Below are 24,449 nucleotides of genomic sequence, written 5' to 3'. Positions count from 1 at the left end.
ACATTATTAAATTGAGTCTTGCTGAGTAGCGATTAAAATTGTGACTTAAATCGTGATTAAAATCAAACCCACCCTGGTTGCGCCAACAAGCTTGATCAAAGCCTCCAAACATAAGGGTCATATCTAAGCCAGAATGCTTTCTTGTGGGCATCTAATGCATAGTGGCAGATGTTTGTCCTATGGAATTTGTGGACAGACTCTGGGTCCAATCCACACTGCAGAAATAATCCAGTTTGAGACTGCTTTAAGTGCCCTGGCTCAATGCTAGGGAATTCTGGGACCTGTAGTTTTGTGAGACGTTTAGCCTTCTCTGTCAGAGAGCTCTGGTGCCTCAATAAACTGCAATTCCCAGCATTCCCTAGTACTGAGCCAGGGCAGTTAAAGCGGTTTCAAACTGGATTATATCTGCAGTGTAGATTGTAGACTGACAAAAATTGTTTGTTACTTTGAAAACAAGCCTGACATATCAAACCACTGGCCTAACCTACTCCAGCTCCCATTTTAGAACCCCTTCAGTTTGGAATTCTTCTTTCCTGGGCAGTTGGAAGGAGCAGTGCTGTTTGGGGCAGGGCTGCCAAAGCAAACAACTTCGTAAAGGTTATTTGGGAGCTCTGAGGCCCAGACTGAAGGACATTTGTGGTGACAAAGTTCTTTAGAAAGGAGAAAAAACACCACCAGAACAGTCCTGAAACATTTTTGTGACTACTTCACCACTACAGTATATACATTTTATTTTACTTAAAGTATTTCTGTATGGTCTTCCAGCCCACAAGGATAAAACCTTTTGTTCTTTGCCAAAGGGTTAGCATATGTGTTTGTTGTTGTTGTGTTCCTCTCATGGGGTTTTCTTGGCAAGTCTTCTCAGAGGGGGGTTGCCATGGCCATCCTCTGAGGCTGGGAGAGTGTGCCTTCTTGCCCACGGTCACCCAGTGAGTTTTTTATGCTTGAGTGGGAATTGAACCCTGATCTCTGGAGTTGTAATCTAACACTGAAACCACTACACCAGTGTAGCCCTCCAGATATTGTTGGGATTGCAACACCCAACATATATCACTGGCTATGCTTGCTAGGGCTGATGGCAGTCCAACCTCTTTCTTTCTTGGCAACCACTGAGGCAGTTTTTCCTAGTGGGTGGGCAATGTGGTGTTATGGGAGAGGCAGACGTTTGAACCCTCAAATCAGCCAGAAAGGGGTACTGAATGATGCCCTTGTGCCAATCAATGTCACTCTTTCTGCCTAACTTTCTCCCAAAGGACACTTTAAAGATTGGAACAGGGATAATGGAGATGTAGTGGCTTGAGTGATGGATTACAACCTTAGAGACCAGGGTTCGAATCCCTGCTCAGCTGTGCAAACCCACTGGATGAGTGTGGACTAGTCACACTCTCTCAGCTTCAGAAGAGGTTGGCTCCCTCCCTAGTGGCCTTTCACCCACAAATAAAACCCCATGAATAGATTTGCTTTAGGGTCTCCATAAGTCGGAAACGACTTGGAAGTTACACAACACACACACACACACACACACACACACACACACGCATCCTGTTGTGTATGGCCATGTGAACCCCACTGGGGTGACTTTGGGCCAGTCCCACTCTCTCAGCCTCAGAAGATAGCAAGGGCAAACCTGAAGAAACCTTGCCAAGAAACCCCCATGAGAGTGGGAGACGACTAGAAGCCACACAACAACAACAACAAATGCGTATTGTAGGAAGCTCTACCAACTCCCATTCCCTCCCAGAACTGCATGGCATGGAGCCGTGGCACTCCGTTTGAGGGAAAGGGGCAAAGGAGGAGGGGGAGAGGCAGGGCCGCCGGGGAACCCACCTGCCGTGCGGAACCTCCGCCTGAGGACCCTGGCGGTGCTCCCCAGGAAGAGCCGGAGCCCCCGGGCCTGGCCGAAGCTCCCACCGCCGCCTCCCGCAGCCATGGAGGCCGCCATGACAGTCGCCACGTGACCCAGGCGGAGGGAGGGAGGCCTCTGGCTGGCGGCTGCTGGGTTGGTCTTCTTGCCTCCTGCATTCCAGCCCTGTCTGACGTAGGCGACCGGCCCCTAAGGTTTCTCCATTGCTTCCCCTGAGGCTGAGAGAGTGTGACTTCTTGCCCGAGGCCTCCTGTTGGATTTCCATGGCCACACACAGCAGGAAATTATATACATATATATATATATATATAGATAGAGAGAGAGAGAGAGAGAGAGAGAGAGAGAATGTGTACATACTGTGTATGTGTATTTAGATTGTGTATGTGTACATACTGTTTATGGTACATATGTATTTGTGTATGTGTATATATATATATAGTGTATGTATATGTGTGTGTATAGATAGATGTGTGTGTATTGTGTAGATGTACATACTGTGTATATGTATGCGTGTGTGCACATACAGTGTATGTGTATGTATGTATGTATGTATATATATATTATGTGTACATGTGTGTATATGTATGTGTGTGTATGTATATACAGTATATATATATATAGTGTGTATATATATATATATATATATATAGTGTATATATATATGTGTGTGTGTGTGTATCTACACATACATACATATACATACACAGTATATATACTGTGTGTGTGTGTGTGTGTATTGTGTGCCTTCAAGTCTTTTCTGACTTATGGCATGACAACCTTCTCATGGAGTTTTCTTGCCAAAGTTTCTTCAAACCTTGCTTTGCCAGTGCCTTTCCCTGAGGCTGAGAGAGTGTGACTTGTTGCCCAAGGTCACTCCAGTGGGTTCCATGGCCATACACAGCAGGATGTGTGTGTGTGTGGTCTGCCTTTCAGACATGTCCTCCATTTCAGCCTTCTTCTGTCCAGGAAGAATTCCAAAACGCTCTCCCTTTTGAGCATCACTAAGAAGCATGATTTTCTTTTTATATGAATGTTTTGAACCAAAATGTGAACCTTCAGAAGGCAAAATGTCGCTCTCACAGCCACCCACGGGGACGATTTTGGAAGTATTTCCAATTTCAGAATTGTGGATAAATGATACTTATGCCTTTTGAATAGCAGGTGCTGGAAACAACATTGGCCCATTGATCCAAAACACCAGTTTGAGACCGCTTTAACAGCCCTGGCTCAGGGCCTGGAAATCCTGGGAATTGCTGTTAATTGTGGCACCAGAGCTCTCTGACAGAAAAGGCTAAATGTGTCGCAAATACTACAGTTCCCAGAATCCTCTAGGATTGAGCCAGGGCAGTTAAAGCGGTCTCAAACTGGATTATTGCTGCAGTGTTTTGGACTATTGTTGTTGTCTATATTCAAGAATACAGACAACACTGTTCAAATTGTGATTGCATCACAGCTTTCCCCAACAATCCTGTGTAAGGAATTTGGTTTTTTCCACAGCTGTTTTTGGCCTATGGAGACTCTAAGGAAATGATTCCCATAGTGGGCAGTAGATCCCCCGGGGGGGCAGTGGAAGGATCCAGGGGGCGCTGAGGGAAAAAGGGGTGAGGAACATCTGTACTTTCTTTGGGCCAGTGAATCTTAGAGCTAGTGTACAAAAGGAATGTTGGACTCCAACGATAATGTATGCAGCAACACAGCTGGACCCAAAATGGCTAGACAAAGCTTCATGCAGTCAGACAATTATTCCCAATAATATATATATTACTATTAGGTTGTGAAGACTGAAAAATAACAAGTCATTTTCTTTTTCTCAACTGTTTAGAAAGTAAATGTGTTCCTGATTAAAATCCATATTGCTGTTTCCTACTGGTTTATTTTCCTACTGCACAAGATGTGTCCAGCTGCACATTAGAATAATGACGAATGGCTCATAATCAAGTTTTGATTTCCAGCTAAACTGGTGGGACAGGGCTGGGCAATCTGGGATCCTCCAGATGTTGGAGTGTTAACACCTATGACCCATCATGACTGGATGCCATAGCTAGGGTTCATGGGAGATGTAATATCAGGAGGGCCACATTTACCCACCTGATATAGTCAAATGGCTGCTTGATGCTAAAATTCAGGCATTGGATAAGAATCAAAGAAGCAGGAGGCTGGTGGTGATATTTATTTTTATTCAAAAGTAATATAGGAATCTGCTATCTAATGCTTGAAAGTAGCTGGGCAAAACTTATTTTCTTCCAGTGGCCTATATCCCTAAATGGTTGTTCTTTCTACTTGCTCCATTAGGCAGTTATGCAAACATACCTAATGTGTTGTGTAGGAGAGCATCCTTTTCCAGTTTAGGGACACCACATGAAAAAGACAGTGGTAACTCTAAGTTTATTCAATCTCTCTATTCATACAGGGATTGTAGTTCTTAAAGAACAGAAGAGCAAATAAAATATGTATGAAGTAGAGTAATGGAGAAAAACCCAAGAGTTAAGAGACCACCTGTTCATCTTACCCATAGGAATGATGATCATGGTAGTGCACACACTGGTAACTTCAAGGCTGGACTTCTGCAATGCGCTGTACATTGGGGTACCTCTGTACTAAGTTCAGAAACTTTAGCTAGTTTAAAACATGGCAGACAGATGGGTTCCTGGTACAACTAGAAATGTCCATATTACAGTCCACTGTTGCTAATTATTTTTAGATTAAAATAAAAAATGTTGGTTACAGTTGTCTCTTGGCATCCGCTTGGTTCCAAGATACCATCACCTCCAGGATACCAAAATCTGTGGATGCTTAAATCCCATATATACAATGGCACAGTAAAATGGTGTCCCTCATATTAAATGGCAAAATCAAAGTTTGCTTTTTGGAATTAAGCCATGGATGGAGGAATCTATGGATACAGAGGGTCAACTGATCTTTACGCCTGATTTAAAGTCAGACAGCACCTCAGGATGACTTATATTACCTATAAAGCTCTACATGGTTTAGATCCAGGTCATCCTACAGGATTTCCATCTCCTATACAATTCTCCTAGTACACTTGGGTCCTCTGAGAGACATCTATCTCAGTCACCCAAAACTAGGCTGACTGCTACATGGAGAGCATTTTCTTCAGCTGCCCACAGACTGTGGAATGACCTGCCAGAAGAGATCTGTCATTTTGAGATGCTGTCTGATTTTAAAGCAGGAGTACAGACCAGTCTCTTCCAGCAGGCCTATCCAGATTATTTTTAATTTTGAAGTATTTATTGATAGATTTTAACATGCCTTGGTGTTCTATGCTCTTTTAACCGATGTTATATGTTGTTCCCCACCTCAATCCACATGGTAAGAGATATACCTGTAAATCCCCTCCAATAATTTTATTTTAATTCACCTTGGTAAGAGAGGAAGAAATATGCCTCCTGCAGTTTAATGTTAAAAGCCTGGCTATTAGTTGTATTAATTACTCCAGCATTAGCCCCTGTGTCAGTTAAGTTCTTAAGCTCCAAACAACCCTGACTAATGAATGTTTGAATGGAGGAAAAAAACACTGCGAAGCACCTTTGGAGTGTTCTCGTTTTTCACTTAGCCCTTAGGAGAGATAAGATGAACTTATGGCTGGAGGAAAATGGCTGGCACATCCAGCTTCATTGTGTTTGTGCCTAAAATCTCCCTGATCGGCATCACCTATTATGAGGCAGAGAACATCAGGATTCTTATAGCTCTACTTACATAGCTGGTTTGCATGTGTTGAGTAGCATGCAACTTTAAAATATGCCACATGATTAAGTCCGGTCTTCGTGCCATGCATCTGCTTTCCCTGCTGATTAGCCTAAAACATCTAACTCCATTTTTATGGAAGAATGAAGCAGCAAGACAAACATTTGATATAAATATAGCTTTACTTTGGAAAATTGGTATCCAGTTGCCAAGAGATTTCAAATCTCATGGCAAATACAGCAAACCAGCCAGTATCTACAATAGAAACATTATAGCATGTTTATAAAACAGAAAAAAAGTATAAGCAGAAATATAAATCCCCCAATGAGAAGGCCACAGACCCCAATTCTGTCTCAAATTAACCCCACACAAATCTTCACTGAGAATGGGCAATGTGGAAACACTGCCCTCCCTGAACCTAAGTAAGTTCAAGCAACTGGTCGAGCTATTCCTCTTTATAGCAGACTGAACCCGGGCCACTAAGTGGCTAAACCTGTATCTAGGTCAAGAGGTGCATGGGTGGGATAAAGTTGTGCTTTCCATTTCCCTCAGCCAGCATAAGAAAAAGAAACATTCCTAACATTGGAGGTGAAAAGTGCCAGTTCAATGGAACCAGCATTAACCTCTCAGCTTTGCTCAAGCTTCAATGCTGGGTGCTATCAAAAAGGTAAATGGGGGCTCCTGTTACTATCAAGAAAGATGCAGAATTGCTGCACAAAACTCTTAAGTTGCTCCAGAAACCAATGCCCAAAGATTGTCCCCAGCCAGGGAAGTTTGGCTTGAAAGCTATCAGACTACAGGATCAGCATTAAGACAACTGTCAAAAAAAGAAAAGAAAAATACACTCAAGAGAAAAAAAATCATTTGCACCCAGAGGAGGCAATGGTTTAGACCAAAATATGCACATCAAACCTAGGAAAGCAAGAGATTTAAACACACACACACACAATATCCAAGATCATATGGATGCATACCAAGATCTCATACTCCTGAACTAGTTAAAAAGGAAATAACTAAAAGCATGGAAAATTAAAAAAGGTACTTTACATGTTATAATTACCAAAATAAGTAAAAACAGACTTCATGTTTTTAAAACAAAAGGAAAAACAGACTGTAGGGAGGCAGAAACTTTAAACTCAGCCTGGGGGTTTCAGGAGCATGTTGGTGACAGGTTCTAGTCAACTCGACCTGTTTCCCAGGGTGATACCTGGGTCCTTTAATGCCACCTCCTTCCTCTTAGCAATTCACTCCACCACACTGCAGCACATCCAGAGGCACCAACATTATTCAAATACATTCATTTGCTAGAAGCAGTTTTAAGGCAGGGAGCTCATATCCTTGCAGGGAAAAATACGCTGCAATCAGGAAACAGTATAGGAAGGAGCTCAAGTGGAGAAAATGTATTCAGTTGATAGAGAGGCAGCAGGGGACTGTCTGCAGCTTGGCAATGCTTCTCATGATTGCCCAAATACCCTCCACTCGGAAAGAGGGGCATTTGCTCTGGAAAAGCACCAAAATGTCCAGGTTGTGCTTATATCTGACCCCAAGACAAATCCTTTACACAACAAACTTGTAAAATAAAAACCCTAAAAACATAACATTAAAAACATTTTTACAAAAATTTACACATTAAGAAAAAGGGGAGGAACAGAAGAAGGGGGCTTCAACGGGGAATGGATTAAAATATCCTCTTTCGCTTTAGATAGGAGTCTGCATAGTGACCTCCCAGGCCCTGAGAATGCTGACCAACATAGCTGCCTTCTGGGCTGGGTTCTGGGGATGGGATAAGGTGGGAAAATGCCCGCTTCTGACCACCAACTGGCGTCTGAAAAAGAAGTGGAAGGTGGGACAAGGGGAAGAGAGGCAGTGTTAGAAGAATGATGATGAGACTGTGGAAGAGGCAAAGATTTCAGACATCATTCTTGACTGCACCACCTTACCTTTGAGTAGGTCCCCTGTGAGTGACTGGCTGGTCCTAGTCCCAGGATGCTGTCTCCAGCACCCACAGGAGGCATCCCAACTACCTGGAAGATAAGGACAGAGCAGAACCAGCATTATAATAAACAGCTTTTTCATTATGTGGGGCAATTATGCCAGAGACTACTCTGAGGCAGGATCTCTATAGAATCGTTCATGGATGCAGTGGGGAATTTAGGCAACAAAATTGAAAACTACACAGATAGTTAACAGGGTGGTCTTAACAGGAGGTCATTAGGGACCTCATCCTAACCTCATCGTCAGCATGCTGATGACACTCAACTCTATTTCTCCTTGTTCTCAGAGTCAGCTGGGGCTGTGTAGGTGCTGGATGAGGGCCAACAAATTGAAATCAAGGAATGGTAGTTCTCAGGTCCAGGAACTGAGTAAACAGCTAGCCCTGGATGGGGTTGCAGTCCCTCGAATGAGACTGCACATGGGTTCTGAACCTTGGAATGTTTTGACACCAGCTTTAACTGGTGTACCAACTACAGCTTTTTCCAGACCGAGATAACGCAGCTACAGTAGTTCATGCACTGGAAAGCTCTCAATCAGATTACTGTAACACCCTCTATGAAAGGCTACCCTTACAGAAGGCTAAGAAGTAGCCGCTAGTGTAAAATGCAGGAGCTCCACTAGAAAACCAAAGAGCATATGATTCTTTTAAGACTGGCATTAAAGAATTGTGCTGGCTGCTAATATGCTTCCAGTCTGAATTTAAGGTGCTAGTGATGACATTTAGTGATGATGGCTTGGGATCTCAATATTTGAGGGAGAAGTTCTCCTTGTGCCTGCCTGAGGGCTGAGGTCCCAAGCCATTTAGGCTTTAAATGCCATCTCAAGCACTTTGAATCCCACCAGTAAAGTCAATACCCGGTGTGGGGACATGACAGAGGACCTTCTCAGCCATGGCATTCCAATTGTGGAATGCCTTCACCTCAAAGGCCCAATCAATGCCAGTACCAATTTCATTTAAGTGCCAAGTAAAAGCATAGCAATTCATCAAACCCTTTGGGACTCACTTATTTCTCTCAAATGCTAATGCACATAGTCATTATGTTTAATATTTTTGTCTGCTCTTTACTGTTTTAAAAGTGTAAGCTGCCCTGAGATTTTTTTATTAGGGCAGGGTATAGAAAGATAGACAGACAATGTGTATGAATTAGATTTGTTTGCTTAACCTATCTATAAGATTGGGGAGGAAGGAAAACTAGTGTCCTTCCATGCATAGTTGGATTTCACTTCCATCAAATTTTGCTAGCACAGTCAAAAGCAATAGCAATAGCAGCTTCATTTATATACCATGTCATACCACATTGAGCAGTCTCTGAGTGGTTTACAACTGTAAGCTAATTGCCCCCATCAAGCTAGGTATTCATTTTAGTGACCTTGGAAGGATGCAAGCCTGAGTTGACCCTGAGCCCCTGGCTGGGATTGAACTCACAACCTTGTGGTTTGTGTATGAGTGGCTGCAGTACTGGCATTTAAACACTGTGCCACCAGGGCTCTGGATGATGGAAGCTGTTGTCCACACATTCTTCATCCCTATTGTTCCATAGATGCCCTGCTCTTTCTATTGAGCTATTCCCTGTCACAGTACTTTTTCTTTTAAGTTCCTTAAAAACCCTTCCAAAATTTCATAGACAAAACACACACACAAAACAAACCACCATGCCAGTGGTACTCAAATTTTACTCTTGGGACTCCACTTTACATCTATATGCAGACGCTGTAACCTCACCCCCCATTCGATGTAGTATATTAATAAAACTATTTTGTTTATTTAGTGAGCATATTTTGATTTGCACACACATGTAGATTTGAATTTTAACATTCTATAAGGCAGTAACATTGTTCAAATTTAAATAGTTTTATTTAACTCAACTCATGTGTAACTTTATTTACCTGAACTCATGTGTAAATTTCACACATAAAAAAGTTTGGGAGGAAGATTGATCAGAGCCTCCAAGTCCTGGGGCCCCATGAGCAGCTCTCGCACCCACCCTGGGAGTCCTACCCCCACCATTTGAGAACTAAAGCACTGTGCAAAGCAAGATCATAGTACTTAGGCCAACAGTGGATTAAATATGGTCCTTGAAATGTTAGACAGCAATATCTAGCAAGCTCTAGGCAAAGTGGAAAAATGCTGGGAACTGTAGTCCAACAACATCTGGACTTTGCTCACCCCAGATTTAGGATTATCTTAAAATCTACAGATGGGTCTGCAGTTGCAGGTTTTGACATGGCTTAACAATAAGGATACAGCTCAACACCTTTTCTTATTTTACTTGCTGGTTTCCAATAGGCTATTAGCACTTCCCGTGGATTTATGCTCTTTGAACTAAACCCATTCTCCCCTCCAGTGCCAAATCATACTGCTTTGGAAAAAAATCAGAGTTTCAAAAAGCATTTGTCACATTTCTGGCAATTGACACAAGGCCAAAGCATTCCATGGACACAGAGGCCTGGTTATAATGTATTTTGCTTCACAGCTGTGGTGTACTGCTTCAAGACAATCTCCTAATGTTTTCTGCTTTATTCTTGTATCTCCATTATGTGTTCATTTTTCCTGTATGAAAAATACAATTCATGTATCTTGCTGGTAGTATCTGGAAGCACTTTTGCAAATCTCCCTTTACCATATTCTACTGGTGGCCTCTATCTCCTGCTTAGCACAAAGGCAAGCCAGCTGTTGTCAAAACAGAAAAGTGATAATCATAAAACTCAGATCTATGTCTGAGTTTTAGAGAAACAACTGAATTATGCCCCAGCAAGAAGCAATTCTATGTGACTGCAGATGATACAATGAAGCAAAGAAGAGGGAAATGGCAAGCGATTACAGTAAACATCCAAATGTGTCCTGTGGGGATTCCTGATATAATGAACAAGTCAGACTTGCAAAACCAGCAGGTGCTCTTACTTTGTTCAGGTGGCTCTGCCTGAGTCCAGCTTGAAGACCACTAGTGAAATAGGAGGTTGGGGATCCTGAGTAGAATGGAGGCAGAGGGGACCCCAGGCTGTTTCGGTCAAACCCAGGCAACGGCACCTGAAAGAGAAGCAAAGAGTCACACCAGCTGCTTGTAAAACTAATTTCTTGTACCTCTGCAGATTAAGAGAGCAATGGACAACTAAGAGGTAGATGGATAAAAACTGTTGTTTATTAAACAGATTTTATATTTAAATCAAGTTTTTAAAAAACAATCATAAAATAATTATCTCAACACTCATTTAACAACTTTGCCAGTTTTGCACTCATTTGGGTTACCTGCAATCAAATTTTTAAAAGCAAGAAAACTTGCATTTATGTTTCAGCCTAGGAATAAAAATGACAGTAGGGGTATGAGAAATAGGATCTAGCTTAAGTTTTAAGAACAGCCTGCATTTATTTACTGTTTAGATTAAATAGAGAGACAACTGTTTTATTTTGAGGTTTGGGTTTTGTTTTGTTTTTTTTGGAGAGGTGGGATTACAGCAAGCAGAATGATGTGATGAGCAAGTAGTTGAAGCTTTGGCATTTGAATCTCCAGTTCAATACCACTGCCATCAGCATCCACTCGATCCCCTAGCATTTTCCTTCTGTGTTGTTCTGTGCTCTCCTAACCAAGAATAGTGTCTACACATTGGACTATCCAAGTACAGTGTCTGTATAAGCACTCAGATAGACACCCATTGATGGGTAAGTAAACCCTACATAGATATGCTTCTATGTTTTAAAGGCAGCCATTAGCCAACAATACTGGAACACTTATGAAACATTTGTGAAAGATTAGATTTCATTTATTAAACTATGGTCTAAATCCAACTGTTAGTCCCAACTCAAATGAATCAGATAAATCCATGGAATTGACATATATGTTCACTAACCAGGTTTGCTCTGATTCAGTGAGTCTATTGTGGTTGGAATATTTGGACTGAGACCTAAGTGTTGTTGTGCTTCAGTGAGGTGAATTATCACTCCTGATATACTGACACAGCATCTACAAAAGGTGTGAACAACTCCACCAAGAGCATGGATCAATTTCCGCCTTGTACTCTTCTGGCAAGAACTTAGCTGGAACTGGAAGGGATGTGACATGAAAACTGGCCAATTCTTTTCCATTTTTAAGGGAAGAGGATCTCCCCAAACTCCACAACCATTTGGGGCTGATTTGTTGCCTAAACATTTGGGACAGACTCTAGTGGGATTTCGAGGATCTAGGGCCACAAAGTTGCCCCCACAGGGCTGCAGTTCTCCGCTCCTAAGCTACAACTCAATATATATAATGAGGATATTATGTGCTACTATTTCCTGAATTAATAAAAAAATAAAGTTATCTTTAAAAGTTACAAAAACTACTTGTATAGACAGTATAAACTGCTCTACTGAGTTGTATTATTTTATTTTACTGTATTTTACAGATCAGAGTTGTATCACTGTCCAATGTGAATGAGTGGGTTGTTGTTGCCTGCCTTCAAGTTGTTTATGACTTATGGCGACCCTAAGACTGAGACTATCATGTGGTTCTCTTGGCAAGACCTGTTCACAGGTGATTTGTCATTGCCTTCTCCTGAGGCTGAGAGCATGACTTGCCCAAGCTCACCAGTGGGTTTCATGACTGAGGTGGGAATCAAACCCTGGCCTCTAGAGTCACAGTCCAACACTCAAACCACTACATCACTTTCTTTCATTGATTTAAATTGACTTGATTGAAATCAGTCCACCCAGAGTGTAAGTGATCAGATGCTCTGACAAAGCACTGCTACCAAGCTGCATTTTTCTATTGCCTGACAGGAAGGAGGATAGTAATATGAGCCTGGCATCAATTCAGTACTGTGGAATGATTGAAGGGTTTCAAGATAGCTAAACGTTCAGTCTTTCAACAGAGACAAGAGATATTATAACAGAACACATATGCTAGTTTCAGTATAGTTACTTTATGGAAGACGTGTTTCTAAATACCAGACTTGGGGCTGTCTATTAACTAAATCATCTTCTATGCACTTTGGAAGATGGTTTGATGTGTGTACATCACACCAGCCCAAATACATGCCACAATTAATTATGCACTTAATAACAGTAAGCCTGCTGCCTTTCAGTAGGCCAGGAACCAATTTTAGGATATTTTTATATTGTGATATTTTATATTATCCTATGCAATCAATATGTGACATTTGGGAAGATGAAGAAGAGGGACCTGCAATATAATGCAGCAGTGTAGGATATTCCTATTCAGTGCCCTCCTCCAAGATATGTCCTCCCTTCCCACCCAGTTACCCCACTCCTACCACCTCCCCGTATGTGTGTGGATGGTACATGAGTAGTGCCACTCATAACCTGAATATAATAGAGTGAATTACACTGAACAGCAGGGATAGCGAACAGGTGCCTTATCAGATATTGATGGACTACAATTCTCATCACTACTAACCACTGACTGATGGGATGGTGGGAGTTATAATCTGAGGGGCTTGTCCTACTTGCCCACCCCTACTGTAAAAAGCAAGAAATGGCCAACTTTTCAGCAGCATCCTACAGTCCAGCTTGCCTTAGCTGGTGAAGACATTTAATAAAATGGGCATTTACCTTCTGCTTGCTGTGTGCAAATCCACCTAACTGGGACCCTGTCTCTCGAGCCTGGGGATACATTCGTGATCCCAAGTCCTTTGAAAGGAAAGAGAAAGACAGAATTTCTTTAAATTTAGGGCCAAACACCAATTAAAAAATAAATCCCCTCCTCCTCATTGTTCATATTATTTCAGCTTATATGGTCACCAATAATAACTACAAATTGGAATATGGACACTACTTTCCTCAAACAGTATGGTCTTACCAAACCCAGGAAAAATACAAGAAACACCACTGCTTTATTGTTTGTTTTTTATATTCAGAAATCTGCAATTGCAAAATATTACAGTACTCACTGGCTGGTACTCAAATACACAGTTGTCTCCTGTCAGCCCAGGTGAGGGCAGTGCAGGGTCAGATATGGAGGCCTGAGGAATTCTGGGATTGGAAACATTGCCAAGTACACTAGTCTTCAGGCTGAATGCTTTATTGGCCCCACCTGCAAAGGCAGATTTGATCATTAACATGCAAGAATGCAGTTAGAGGACAAAAGGCAGACTAGCTCCAGGACTACAGAAGAAATTCTCATTACCGAACCACATGAGGCATATATAGCCTCTCCATTTGAAGTTACATACATTGGTACTACAACTAACTGAAAGAAAGAAGGTGGCAGAATGAGCTTTCGTAGACCTGAGCCTACTTTCTACGACATAATGTATCTGAAGCAGTAGGCTCAGGTCTACAGAAACTCATGCTATCAACATCTTCCTCTCGATCTCAAAGGTGCTACAAGATCCCTTTGCCTACTGATTTTCCATACTAATACAGCTATGTCTTTGAATTATTTGTGATGAACTGACTCCAAAACCCACCAATCAGAAGGCAGCTGAGGACCAGCCAATAGAATGTGGGCTGGGACTTTTAAAAATTCCAGGCTGACAGCTGGGAGTCAGTTGGAACTGGGACAGTTTAGAACTTCGGTTAGGGGTTAAAATGTTGAGAGAGATGCAGTTGGAACGTTGGCAGTTGGGATTTGACAGCTGAGGAAACAGTTGAGTCCAAGAGAGGACTGGGGTCCATGAGTTCCTGAGGGAATAGTTAGTTGGGCTTGGGTTCCAGGGATAGAGAAGGACGGTTAGTGATAGAGTTTGAGTGGGAAAGGGCTCCCTACCGTTTCACTTCCAGGACTCTAGGAAAGGGAGTGGCTGGAGTGTGATATCCTGCGGGATAGTGTTAGCTTTGGTGACTGTTAGGTCTAAGTTTAAGAGAGGAACGTAATAGAAAGATTGAGTGAATCTTAGGTATAAGGAACTGGTGATTTAGATAAAGATTTATAAACCCAATGGTAACTGTAACAGAATAGAAAGTAACAATTACATAAGATATCATATTAAAACCAACACTGTTAAACCTTCTTGCAAATAAAGTTTTATTCGTTTGATTCAAGGAGGACTTGAGTTAATACCACGCTACTCACATTACAAAACACGGGTGGCAGCGGTGGGATAACAAAAGTCCCAAGCGCTTGCCACAATAAAAACGTTATTCGTTACATAATTTGGTGGCAGTGGGATAAAAACTCCCAGTTGCCTGCCATCACAGAAAAGGATTGTGGTTTGGGTGTATATCACATAATTTGGTGGCAGCGTTAGGGTGAAGGTTGACTAGACGGGGCCTTCACATAATTGGATGGCACAACTAGGAAAGGGTTCGTTACATTATTCATTGGTAATAGGCATGCATTTGTTCTTGTATTGCCACCCCAACTTTGTACCTGTATCCCTAATATCAGCACTGACAGAGACAATGTCACAGATCCTGTTCCACCAGAAAAAAGAAGCAGCAAAGCAGGACAGTGAAGCAATGTAAAGAAAATCTGACTGGAATGTCAGGAATAAATGAGCAACTGCAACCCACTGTGAAATACCACTTAAATTCCAATTCAAAAACGTATTTAGTATTACATCCCAGTGAATTCAGCAAGATTTGCTTTATAGTAACTACACTTAGGCTTGGAGCTTTAGAATTCTTAAGTTGTACTATTGCCAAGCTTTACAAAAAGATAAAAAACTATGAATATGAGTGGAAAAACAAACCAGGTTTCATAGGTTTTGCACAACTTCTGCTTTAGACACATCAGCAACCAGCTTACTATAGGCATACATTTCTCCTTTTTAGTTCACACAATCAAGAAATTTCCTACACAAAGCTATTGGGAAAATTGCTTATGTAAATTTGTGGAGCTTGCTAGAAGCCATCTCCCCATGGGAAGAAAAAGTCACGGAAGGTTGCAATTCTATATGCATTTCCTGAAGAACTTGCTTCCAAACAGACACCCATAGAATAAATTTAAGTATCAGAGATTTCTTCTAATGAATAGCTCTTTTCACAGCCAGGTGTACCTCAATCAGAGCTTTGTCTGAGATCTATTTACTTTGGCTGGTTACAGACCGCCGAAATGTGGCGGTCTGCTGCCGCCACCGGTTGCAGCGTCCGGGAGCCGCAGCCTTTAAACGGCAAGACTCCCAGACACTGCAGAGAAGGAGTGCGGAAATTGCGCTCCTTCCTGGGCCCCGGAAGTGGCGCCCCAAAGTGCAAGGATGGGCGCTGCCATTTAGTGCGCGCTCCGCGCGTACTAGGGAAAAGGGCCATGAGGAAGGTAAGACTCTTCCTAACCCTAGTACGCGCAGAGCGCGTACTATATGGCGGTCTGTAACCCGCCCTAGATAATTAAAAATGAGTTATTGCTAAGTATTCAGTTGTAATTTATCTCACTAAAACAAGTGGGGAGGCGGCCCTGGAATGCAACCCCCAAGGAAGCCATTTCCAGGGCGGAAGGGTTTCGGGGGACTGGAGCGCTCTCTTCGTCCACCCCCCTGCTCTGGAAATGACTTCTCCAAACCATTTCCAGGGAGGGGTGGCTTGGGGCAGAGGGAAAGCCTGAGAGGGTGGGAGGAGCCGTGTTTAATATTAGCAAATACCCCAAACTGTGAAATCTCAAACTTGCAAAAGTCAAGGGCCCACTGTACCTCTCTCAAAAGCTCCAGCATAAAATAACAATTCATATTTTAAATAGGTGGCATCTGGTTTTCAAAACCAGAAATGGACTTATGTTGATAAGACACGTTGCATAACTGAAGCTTTCCATCAAGAGGGTAATCCTCAAAGTAACAAAAGCACAAGAATTGAGACAAAATTCAAAATGTTGTTGACCAGTGCTTACTATTCTGGAATCCAGATGATTAGGGAATCTAACCTGGTTGCTTACTATGTTAATTGATGAGAGCTTTTACTTACAATACATCAGGGTAGAGATTATCTAACAAGTATTGGCCAATACAATTTACCCCACCTTTGCCTACCCCATTGTCCTCACCTCCAAGTTTGCTTGTAGGGAGAAGACTGTGCAAATTTAAGTAGGGATTCAGTGGAATCTTGAAGTCTTTTGGTGGCTCTCCTAACAGAGAGACCTGAAAGAAAAGTGAGAGTGAGCAGCCCTTTCTGTAGTGTCCATTTTCAATTAATGGGCTGTACCCAACGACCTTAAATACTCTAAATGCACCAGATCCTGTCTGATCTTGGAAGCTCAAAAGGGTCAGCCTTGGTTAGTACTTGGATAGGAGATCACCAACAAATACCAGGTGCTGTAGACTATGGCCTGTTACAGACTGCCAAAATAAAGCTGCTTCGAGTCTCTTTGGAGGTATGCTATTTAAATGATGCATGGGTCCTAAGAGTCCGGAAGCTGCACCAAAGCTTCACTACAGTGCTTAGGAATGGAGTGTGGCTTTGGTGCGACCTCCGGACTCTTAGGACCCATGCATCATTTAAATAGCATACCTCCAAAGAGACTCGAAGCAGCTTTATTTTGGCAGTCTGTAACAGGCCTATATTTCAGAGGAAGGAACTGGCAAACCAGAGTATTCCTTACCTAAGAAAACCCCATGAAACACATAGACTTGCCATAAGTCAAGAGTCAACTTGAAAGCACATACGATGAAAATGGAGGCATGGGGAGTGAGGAAGGGATTTTGTCAGTCATCTGAAATTGCACTTATCACACACAACAACAGTTTTTTAAAAAAATCTCCATACCTGTACTTGCTTTGTTCTTTAAAATATCTACATTAAGTTATTTTTGTATCATCCTGCTCAATTTTAAATTTTGAGACTGGATTTGTCTATGATAAAGCATTACATCAAAGATTTTTACAGCAAAGTGAATGAGAGGAGGGGAAAAGGAAAAGGGGGACATGACTGGAGGCTGAACTTCATCCAGAACAGCACAGCTTTTTATTTCACATGTTTCTAAATGCAATACTATTATACAGGTTGGATATCCCTTATCCGATTTTTTTGTGACCAGAATTGTTTTGGATTTTGGAATTTTTATTTTATTTTGGAGTATTTGCATATACATAATAAAATATCTCTTGAGGATGGGACCCAATGCTAAACAACAAATTCATTTATGTTTCATATATACCTTATACCAGGGGTAGGCAACCTGTGGCCCGCAGGCCGGATGCGGCCCAGGAAGGCCTTGGGACCGGCCCCAGCCCGGTCCTGCCGCCGGGGCCTTTGGCCTATCAGGAGGAGGCGGGCAAGAGGGGCAAGCAGCGGGCAAGGGGGGCAATTGTCTATAGAAGCCTCAGAAACATGCATTTATATTAACATTTTTTAAAAAAGCAGCAAATTTTTTCCACGTGTCCTCCATTTGAAAATTCTGTCCTACAATTGTCCCAGTTTATTTATTTAATTTTTAAAAAAAATATTTAATTATTTAATTTTTGGATTCAGCCCCCCAGTTGTCTGAGGGACAGCAACCCGGCCCCTGGCTCAAAAAGGTTGCCTACCCCTGCCTTATACACATACTCTGAAGTTAATTTTATACACACTATTTTTAATAATTTTGTTCATGAAACAAAGTTTGGATATACTGAACCATCAGAAAGCAAAGGTATCACTATCTGAGCCACTCATGTGGACAATTTTAGATTTTGTAGTATTTTGGATTTTGGAATTCTAGAGAAGGGAGACTCAACCTGTAATAAAGACTAGAAATGTACTAAAAAGGAATATGACAAAGAATCTCATGGCAACTTTTTAAGATTAAAAAATGTTAGCTGGCATAAACTTTCATGGACTACAGCCCACTTCATCACTTCCAAGAGTAACATGGCTACTTCCCTCACAGATATACCTTTGAAAATTATAAACATTTTGGGTTCTGTGCTATCATATTAACACATCTGGATACTTAATTTGACACTGACTGCAGTCATGTATCCATACTTACCCCAGATGAAGGAGGCCCATTTTCTGTCTGCTTTGGTTTCTGAAGCCCACTGATTACAGATCCTAGAATAGAGGTGGTGAGGCCTTGCAGGCCAGGTGGAGTCAGCTGGGATGTCTGTGTTCCTACCACAGAGTTCTCCCTCTCTATCCCCAAGGAGCCCAGATAGGATGGCAAAGGTAGGTTTCCAGAAGGCAAGATTGGAGACGTCACTGGTCCTGGGGCCATATCAGCACTTATAGTGCCCCCTAGGGAGAAACACATATACAAGTAAGAACCACTTCCGAAATCTGCATGTGCCTTCTCCAGTTTTTGAACTGAAAAAGGCTTCTCACGTCCTCTCAAGAGTATGGAGGGAATTTTTGCTGTCTTCTAGATGTATTCTTGCTTTGCAAAATAAAATAAAATAAAAATCTCACCATGCCAAATACATTTTTGGAGGGTGTAGAAAATATGAAAGTGCCTCCATGCCCCCAGAAGCCATCCAAGGCCTAAGAGAGGGCATGTGTGCCCCCTAGATCACTGGAGGCTGTCCATCCCTGTGCTAAAATAATGTTTTTACAGAATCTAGGTAACAGCGTCAGGTTACAAGTCAAATGTCAAGTAATCAGTGCACTTATTTCATTTTAAAATCACAGTTCAGGAAAGCTATTTTTTGACCACAACTCCAAAACCTCCCAAGGAACATGTCAGCTCTCTTGTTTAGCTTGGGGAGCACCCTAACATCTACCCCACTACTATTCCACTCTATTAATTATTGCAGGGAAAAAGGGAGGCTAAGCCCCAAGCTCTTGAATCCTCCAAACTACTCTAGAGAGTGCTACTCTCTTTTCTGGAGGAAAAAAAACAGGTCTCTTGGTGGCCTCAAGTTATCCTGCAATAGTAATGCTAGCTCCACATTTTAACTCCTCCAAAGGCATCACTTCACCTTTTCTTTTTCATTGTGAACTGTTGGGGAAAAGGCAGGCTGTCCCTTCTTTGCTTCCCCTCCCAACCTCGCCACCACAGAAAAACCACGTGCTCTTTAGTAAGAAGGACCAAAAATTGTCACTAGTATTCAAAATTACCTTCTTCTACATCCAGCATGGAAATCAAATGGCAGGTTCCATTAATCTGTAGTGAGTTCACTGTGTTTCTCTGTGGTTACAGGAGATGAAGGCTGTTTCTGTGCATGCAACACTGAAACCAAGTGGTTGTCAGAGGCAGCATTCTGGGCCTCCTCTAACACCTTACTACCTGTCTACCTAGCAAATTATTTTTACTAAACTTCTTTCACACATACAGATGGCTAGAAAATGAAAAACAAAATAATCTGTCCCTGCTTATACCAGCATTTCCCATCTGCAGACAAGCACAGTTTTATGGAAGCTAGTAACTCTGGGGGCATCTAGTTATTTTAAACCAGAGAAAGCAACTACTGAAAGTCCAGGGGCTAACTGGCCCCTTTTCTCACTCTGGAGCTCAGTAGGCCACATCAGCCTTGAAAGGGTTATTAGACCCCAAAAGAAGCACTGCCACCCTCCCATAGATTTTAAGTGGCCAACTGTTCCTCCTGAATAACAATAACATTTATAATTCCCTTTCAACCAAAGGATGGAACATCACATATAAGCAGAGACAAAGACAATAAAACGTAACTATGAATATATATAAGGCCCCCAACATCTCACCAGCCACTCATCTGAGGCTTGTGGGGGTCTTTTTTTTAGTGTGGCTGTGTAGGATGCACTTGGCCCATGGGTCACACACTTTCCAACACTGTTTTAAATTCTCCGATTGGAACCAGATCATTCTGCATTCATGGTTCCTGTGACACCAGTCATTCTGTTAGAGACAGCAAGCCTCTAGCACTGTTGGTAGGCAGAATGGGGACATAAGTAATCACACCTCTTATCTGTAGGGCCAGATTAAGATACTGGTGTCAGCTTGAAACCTTCTGTGCTTTCACTTTAAAATTAAAATAGCTGCCTCAGTTCTAACTGAAAAAAGTAATTTCTCCCCCTTGCTTTAGTTAGTACAAAACCTAGTACAAAGCTGCCCCTTCCTCTCCTCAGAATTAGTCAACTGACTGCAAGTGAGAACCCATTCTTCTACTAGGTCTCGACAACCACTAAAGTTCAAGATGGTGGGGCAGGAATCGACACACATAATCAGAAAATACCCCCCTTCCTACACAGAAGTATTAAAAAGCCTCTAGTGTTGACAGCCTAAGGTAAAGCTTGTTAATGAATTAAAAAATGATGCAAAGATCCATGGTATAAAAGTAAAGCTATTCAGTTTGACACCATTCTTTTTGAATCACACTGTATTTCACAGATTTATTTCCTGTTATATATTCCTGCACTTAACAGTTCCTGGCCCCCATTTTCCTACAAAAATCCACAGAGGAAGCTTGCTGTCAAGTGGAGGTCTCTTAAGTTAGATCTGTTGGTCTCCCACTGGTGTTTAAAGAGAAATCATTGTTCAAGAAATCCAAGACTTTCTTACAAAGCATCTGATGTGCAACATCCAATTTCAACTCTCTCTATGGCCTTGTTTTTGAACACAGAATGTACAAACCTGTAGCTACTGTACCTCTGTACTAATAGATGTGACAACAGAGGCAAGTAACATGGGACATTTTCAGTTGTCAAGAAGTGACACATTGGTGTTCATCACCACTGCCTTGTGCTCTTACGTCCACTACCCTATATGTGTAAGCTGTGTTGGATAGGGATCTACACCTTTATGGGATATATACTGGCAGTCCACTCAACTCATTGGACTAAGAATGGTCTGGACATCATTTAAAAGTTCATTTTTTAAAAATTACAGAAAAAATTATGCTTATGATTGAAGGATTCCCCCCAAAATTATTTCAAAGTTCAGCAGCAATTCCTCTGAGGTCTAAAAGAGAGAAAAAATATCCATCACCTTAATCCCCAAATCTAATCAACCAGCTAAAAGAAAGTCTACCATACTTCTGCCCAAGTAAACATTCTCATCTCAACTATGAAAAAGCTCAGAAGTTAAACAGGCAGAGTAAAAGTCCTGAAAAGAAATTAGAAAAGGAATCTTTCTAATGAATGTTCAGTCTCAAATAAGCAGCAGGAGTTCAGCTGGTCTCCCAACCCCCCCAGTTTTATCTCGCTTTGCTCCCCAACTGTTCACTTTCTAGAAGAGCAACTTCCAAACTAACAACAGACTTCACTGCTCATAGACTGGGCAGCCAATTCAAAAAATAACCATATGTCATAAAGCACTTACCAGAAGACATTTCACCCATTAGTTGATTTCCTGTCTGAGAAGCTGGTGTGTTTGGCATCCCCAGAGGTCCATGCTGCAAGGAACCCAAGGGAGAGTCTCCCAAAATTCCTGGTTTCTGCAAAAAGTAAATTGTTTCAACAACTGAAAAGAGGCATGTCTGAGTGTGCTAAAAACAGAATTAAACAGAAGAAAGCCATGGTCCACTACAAGCAGCTAATCTCAAATCAGACAGTGCTAAAGGCACGTTGGCTGGAAAGTGATTGCCATAAAACACTAAGCAGAAGCCATCAACTACTGCCACACCAGAGAGGTGATCAAAGTTGCTTTAAAAACAACTGGGATCTCCTAACAAGCCACATTTAGACACAGAATATCTAAAGCTGGGTGTATCTCTAGAGGAGGGCAGGAAAAGAGGGAGAAATGCAATGGCATTTTTCAGATCTGCACGGAGGATTGGACTAAAAGCTTTCCAGGGGAAAGTCCAAGAGAAAACTCAGCCCTCATAAGTGGCCCAAATACAGCACAACATAAACAGGATACCACGACACAAATGGTTAGTTGGAGCATCAGGATACTTCCTGCCTTTCTTCAATTCTGTGATGAACTGCAGCTGCCATCATTTCTTCTGCAGATGTGTTGCATTTCAAAGTTAGCCCTGAATGCATCCAGCAAGGAGAGTCAATGCTGCCAGTACTTCGTTTGCAGCACTGTTGTGAGAAAATAAGTTACTCCTTTTTGAGACTCTGACTGAGCCTATTATATTTTGACTATATTCCGCATAGCCCAAGTTTGACTATTCAGATGCAACACTGACAACATTTAAAGCAGGGAAAACAGCAACAGTGAAGACTAGTTAATTTCCATGCAACTCCACTGCAACTCTTGTATGCTGTGCAACCATTTGCCCCAGAGTCTTCCATTCACAGCTGGAGGCAGTGAAGCAGAATAAGAGCCTAGAGAGCAAATACCCTAAAATGCAGGGTATTTGGAACACAAGAGTGAAGTCATACACAGAGTGGTTTCCAAGAAAGCCTGCATACAGTTCACCAAGGAAGGAAGAATAGACTTGTTATAGATGGGCCACAAGGAACAGGGCACCCAAGGAAGGCATCAAAAGATCCTCTGTCCTGCCCAAATTAGGGTGGACCCAGATCTATCTTGTTAGGTACAGTACATCCAACAGTGTTTTGTAAAAGGCTCCCTCTCTTATTTATTTGTTTGTTTGTTTGTTGATAGCAAAACAACCCTTACTACTACGTCTTCTCCCTCAATTGCTCCTGGCCAAACAGTGGTAATTGTTTTGCAAACCCTTAGCCAACAACGTCTAGAATAAAGGCTCTAAATACTTTTACTACGCACAATTTATTTTTATGTACAACAAGAAACACCCTCAATATAGGCCTGTTGATAGTACAAGCACACAGTGTGGTCCGGAAAACTGAAATAAGAGCTTTTTGGCTGCACCAAACTACATGGAGTTTTTTTAAAAAAGCTTTTAATTTTTTTAAAAAAAAAGCTCTGTATCTACCCTCTTGATTAAGACTACTGTACAATATGGTTAATGGCCACGTTGGTGCACTTTTCACAGAGTGAACACACAATATGCACCCACACACAAACAGCATGATTTACACACACAGGCCAGGCCTAGCACTCACATGGAATATGGCCTGGTTTTCCTTGTTCTGCAGAAGTTGTGTCCAGACCTGGTTTTGGACTAAGAGCAAGTTTCCAAGAAATGCCTTCTGGAGCAGAAAGCAAAAAAAAGACCAGAAACAGGGTCACTAAAGCCAAGCAGGTGAAAAAGGAGATGGCTGTTGGGGGGGGGGGGCAAGTGACTATGTCAAACTCTTGCTTTATAAGGAACAGTTCAGTAGTCTCCTAAAGCAGGCTGAACCATTGCAGTGCAGGAAGGAAATTATCAACTATAGTTGCTAAATTCACCTAGCCATTTGGTACAGCTTTTCAATTATATACAGAGCAGCTCCAGCAAAGAGTCAAAGAACACATACTAGGCTATCAATAAACACCCTTAACAGCAACTGCACCCCTGAAATGCCAAACATGTATCTATACGAAATATGCAGAGCTGCACACAGAAGGAATGCCCTGCTTATCAAATACAGTGGTACCCCGGGATACGAATTGATCGCGTTACGAAATTTCCGGGATACGGAAAAGTTCCATTGGAAAAAAATGTTCTGGGATACGAAGGTTTTTTCGGGTTACGAATTTTTTTCGGCGCGAAATTCAAACGCGTGGCTTGCCAGCGCTAACGGAAAGCCCTTTTCGGCTTGCGAAATGCATCGGGTTACGAACGGCGCGGCGGAACGAATTAATTTCGTAACCCGAGGGAGCACTGTATTGGGAACAGATAAAGTGGTAGATAACGAAAGAGGATTAAAAGCAGTTTATGAGTTTATGATAAAGCAAATATCACCACACCTCACTAACTGCAACTCTACAGGACAATTACCTGTTGTGCTTGTGTTTGATTCTGGAGAGCTAGCTGAAGTAAAGCAGTAGACAGGGCTGGATTTGTTAAGAGAGGCACTGATGGTGGGGCTCCCAGGATTCCTAAAAAGAAACCAGAACAGAAAGCACGTTTTAACTCTTCCTGTCTAAACGCGGAGGTGGCAGGGATCCAAGGCACTCTCTCAAATACAGCAGCATCGTAAGCAGAACCAAAAGGAACTTCACAGATTGTGAAACTCTTCATCTTTTACAAGTATCAGAATTTTCCAGTTTAACTTTTTATGACCAAGATTAGATTAATTTTTAATTTTACCTTATACTGTAACATTTGACTTTTA

At 41.9% G+C, this 24,449-nt stretch overlaps 1 protein-coding gene across 7 annotated transcripts in view; it reads right to left on the bottom strand.

Annotated features, from left to right (window-relative positions):
• Window positions 1-5,732: 5,732 nt before the first annotated feature.
• The window catches only part of RAVER1 (ribonucleoprotein, PTB binding 1), a 38,941-nt gene continuing 20,224 nt past the window's right edge, over window positions 5,733-24,449 (bottom strand). For 2 of the 7 annotated variants that reach the window (XM_042451522.1, XM_042451524.1), the window contains exons 6-15: window positions 24,113-24,213; window positions 23,295-23,381; window positions 21,637-21,751; window positions 18,394-18,638; window positions 16,471-16,564; window positions 13,448-13,590; window positions 13,110-13,187; window positions 10,467-10,592; window positions 7,510-7,593; window positions 5,733-7,394 (exon numbers count right to left, since the gene is read on the bottom strand). In XM_042451522.1, coding sequence (XP_042307456.1) covers window positions 7,248-7,394; window positions 7,510-7,593; window positions 10,467-10,592; window positions 13,110-13,187; window positions 13,448-13,590; window positions 16,471-16,564; window positions 18,394-18,638; window positions 21,637-21,751; window positions 23,295-23,381; window positions 24,113-24,213 — 1,220 coding nt within the window. In that variant the 3' untranslated portion in view covers window positions 5,733-7,247. The remainder of the gene's footprint in view (window positions 7,395-7,509; window positions 7,594-10,466; window positions 10,593-13,109; window positions 13,188-13,447; window positions 13,591-16,470; window positions 16,565-18,393; window positions 18,639-21,636; window positions 21,752-23,294; window positions 23,382-24,112; window positions 24,214-24,449) is intronic. The other 5 variants (XM_042451523.1, XM_042451526.1, XM_042451529.1 and 2 more) reach the window with 3 other exon arrangements.

Source organism: Sceloporus undulatus, chromosome 2, assembly GCF_019175285.1.
Source record: "Sceloporus undulatus isolate JIND9_A2432 ecotype Alabama chromosome 2, SceUnd_v1.1, whole genome shotgun sequence".
Classification (NCBI taxonomy): Eukaryota; Metazoa; Chordata; class Lepidosauria; order Squamata; family Phrynosomatidae; genus Sceloporus; species Sceloporus undulatus.
This window is presented reverse-complemented; position numbering and strand designations above follow the sequence as displayed.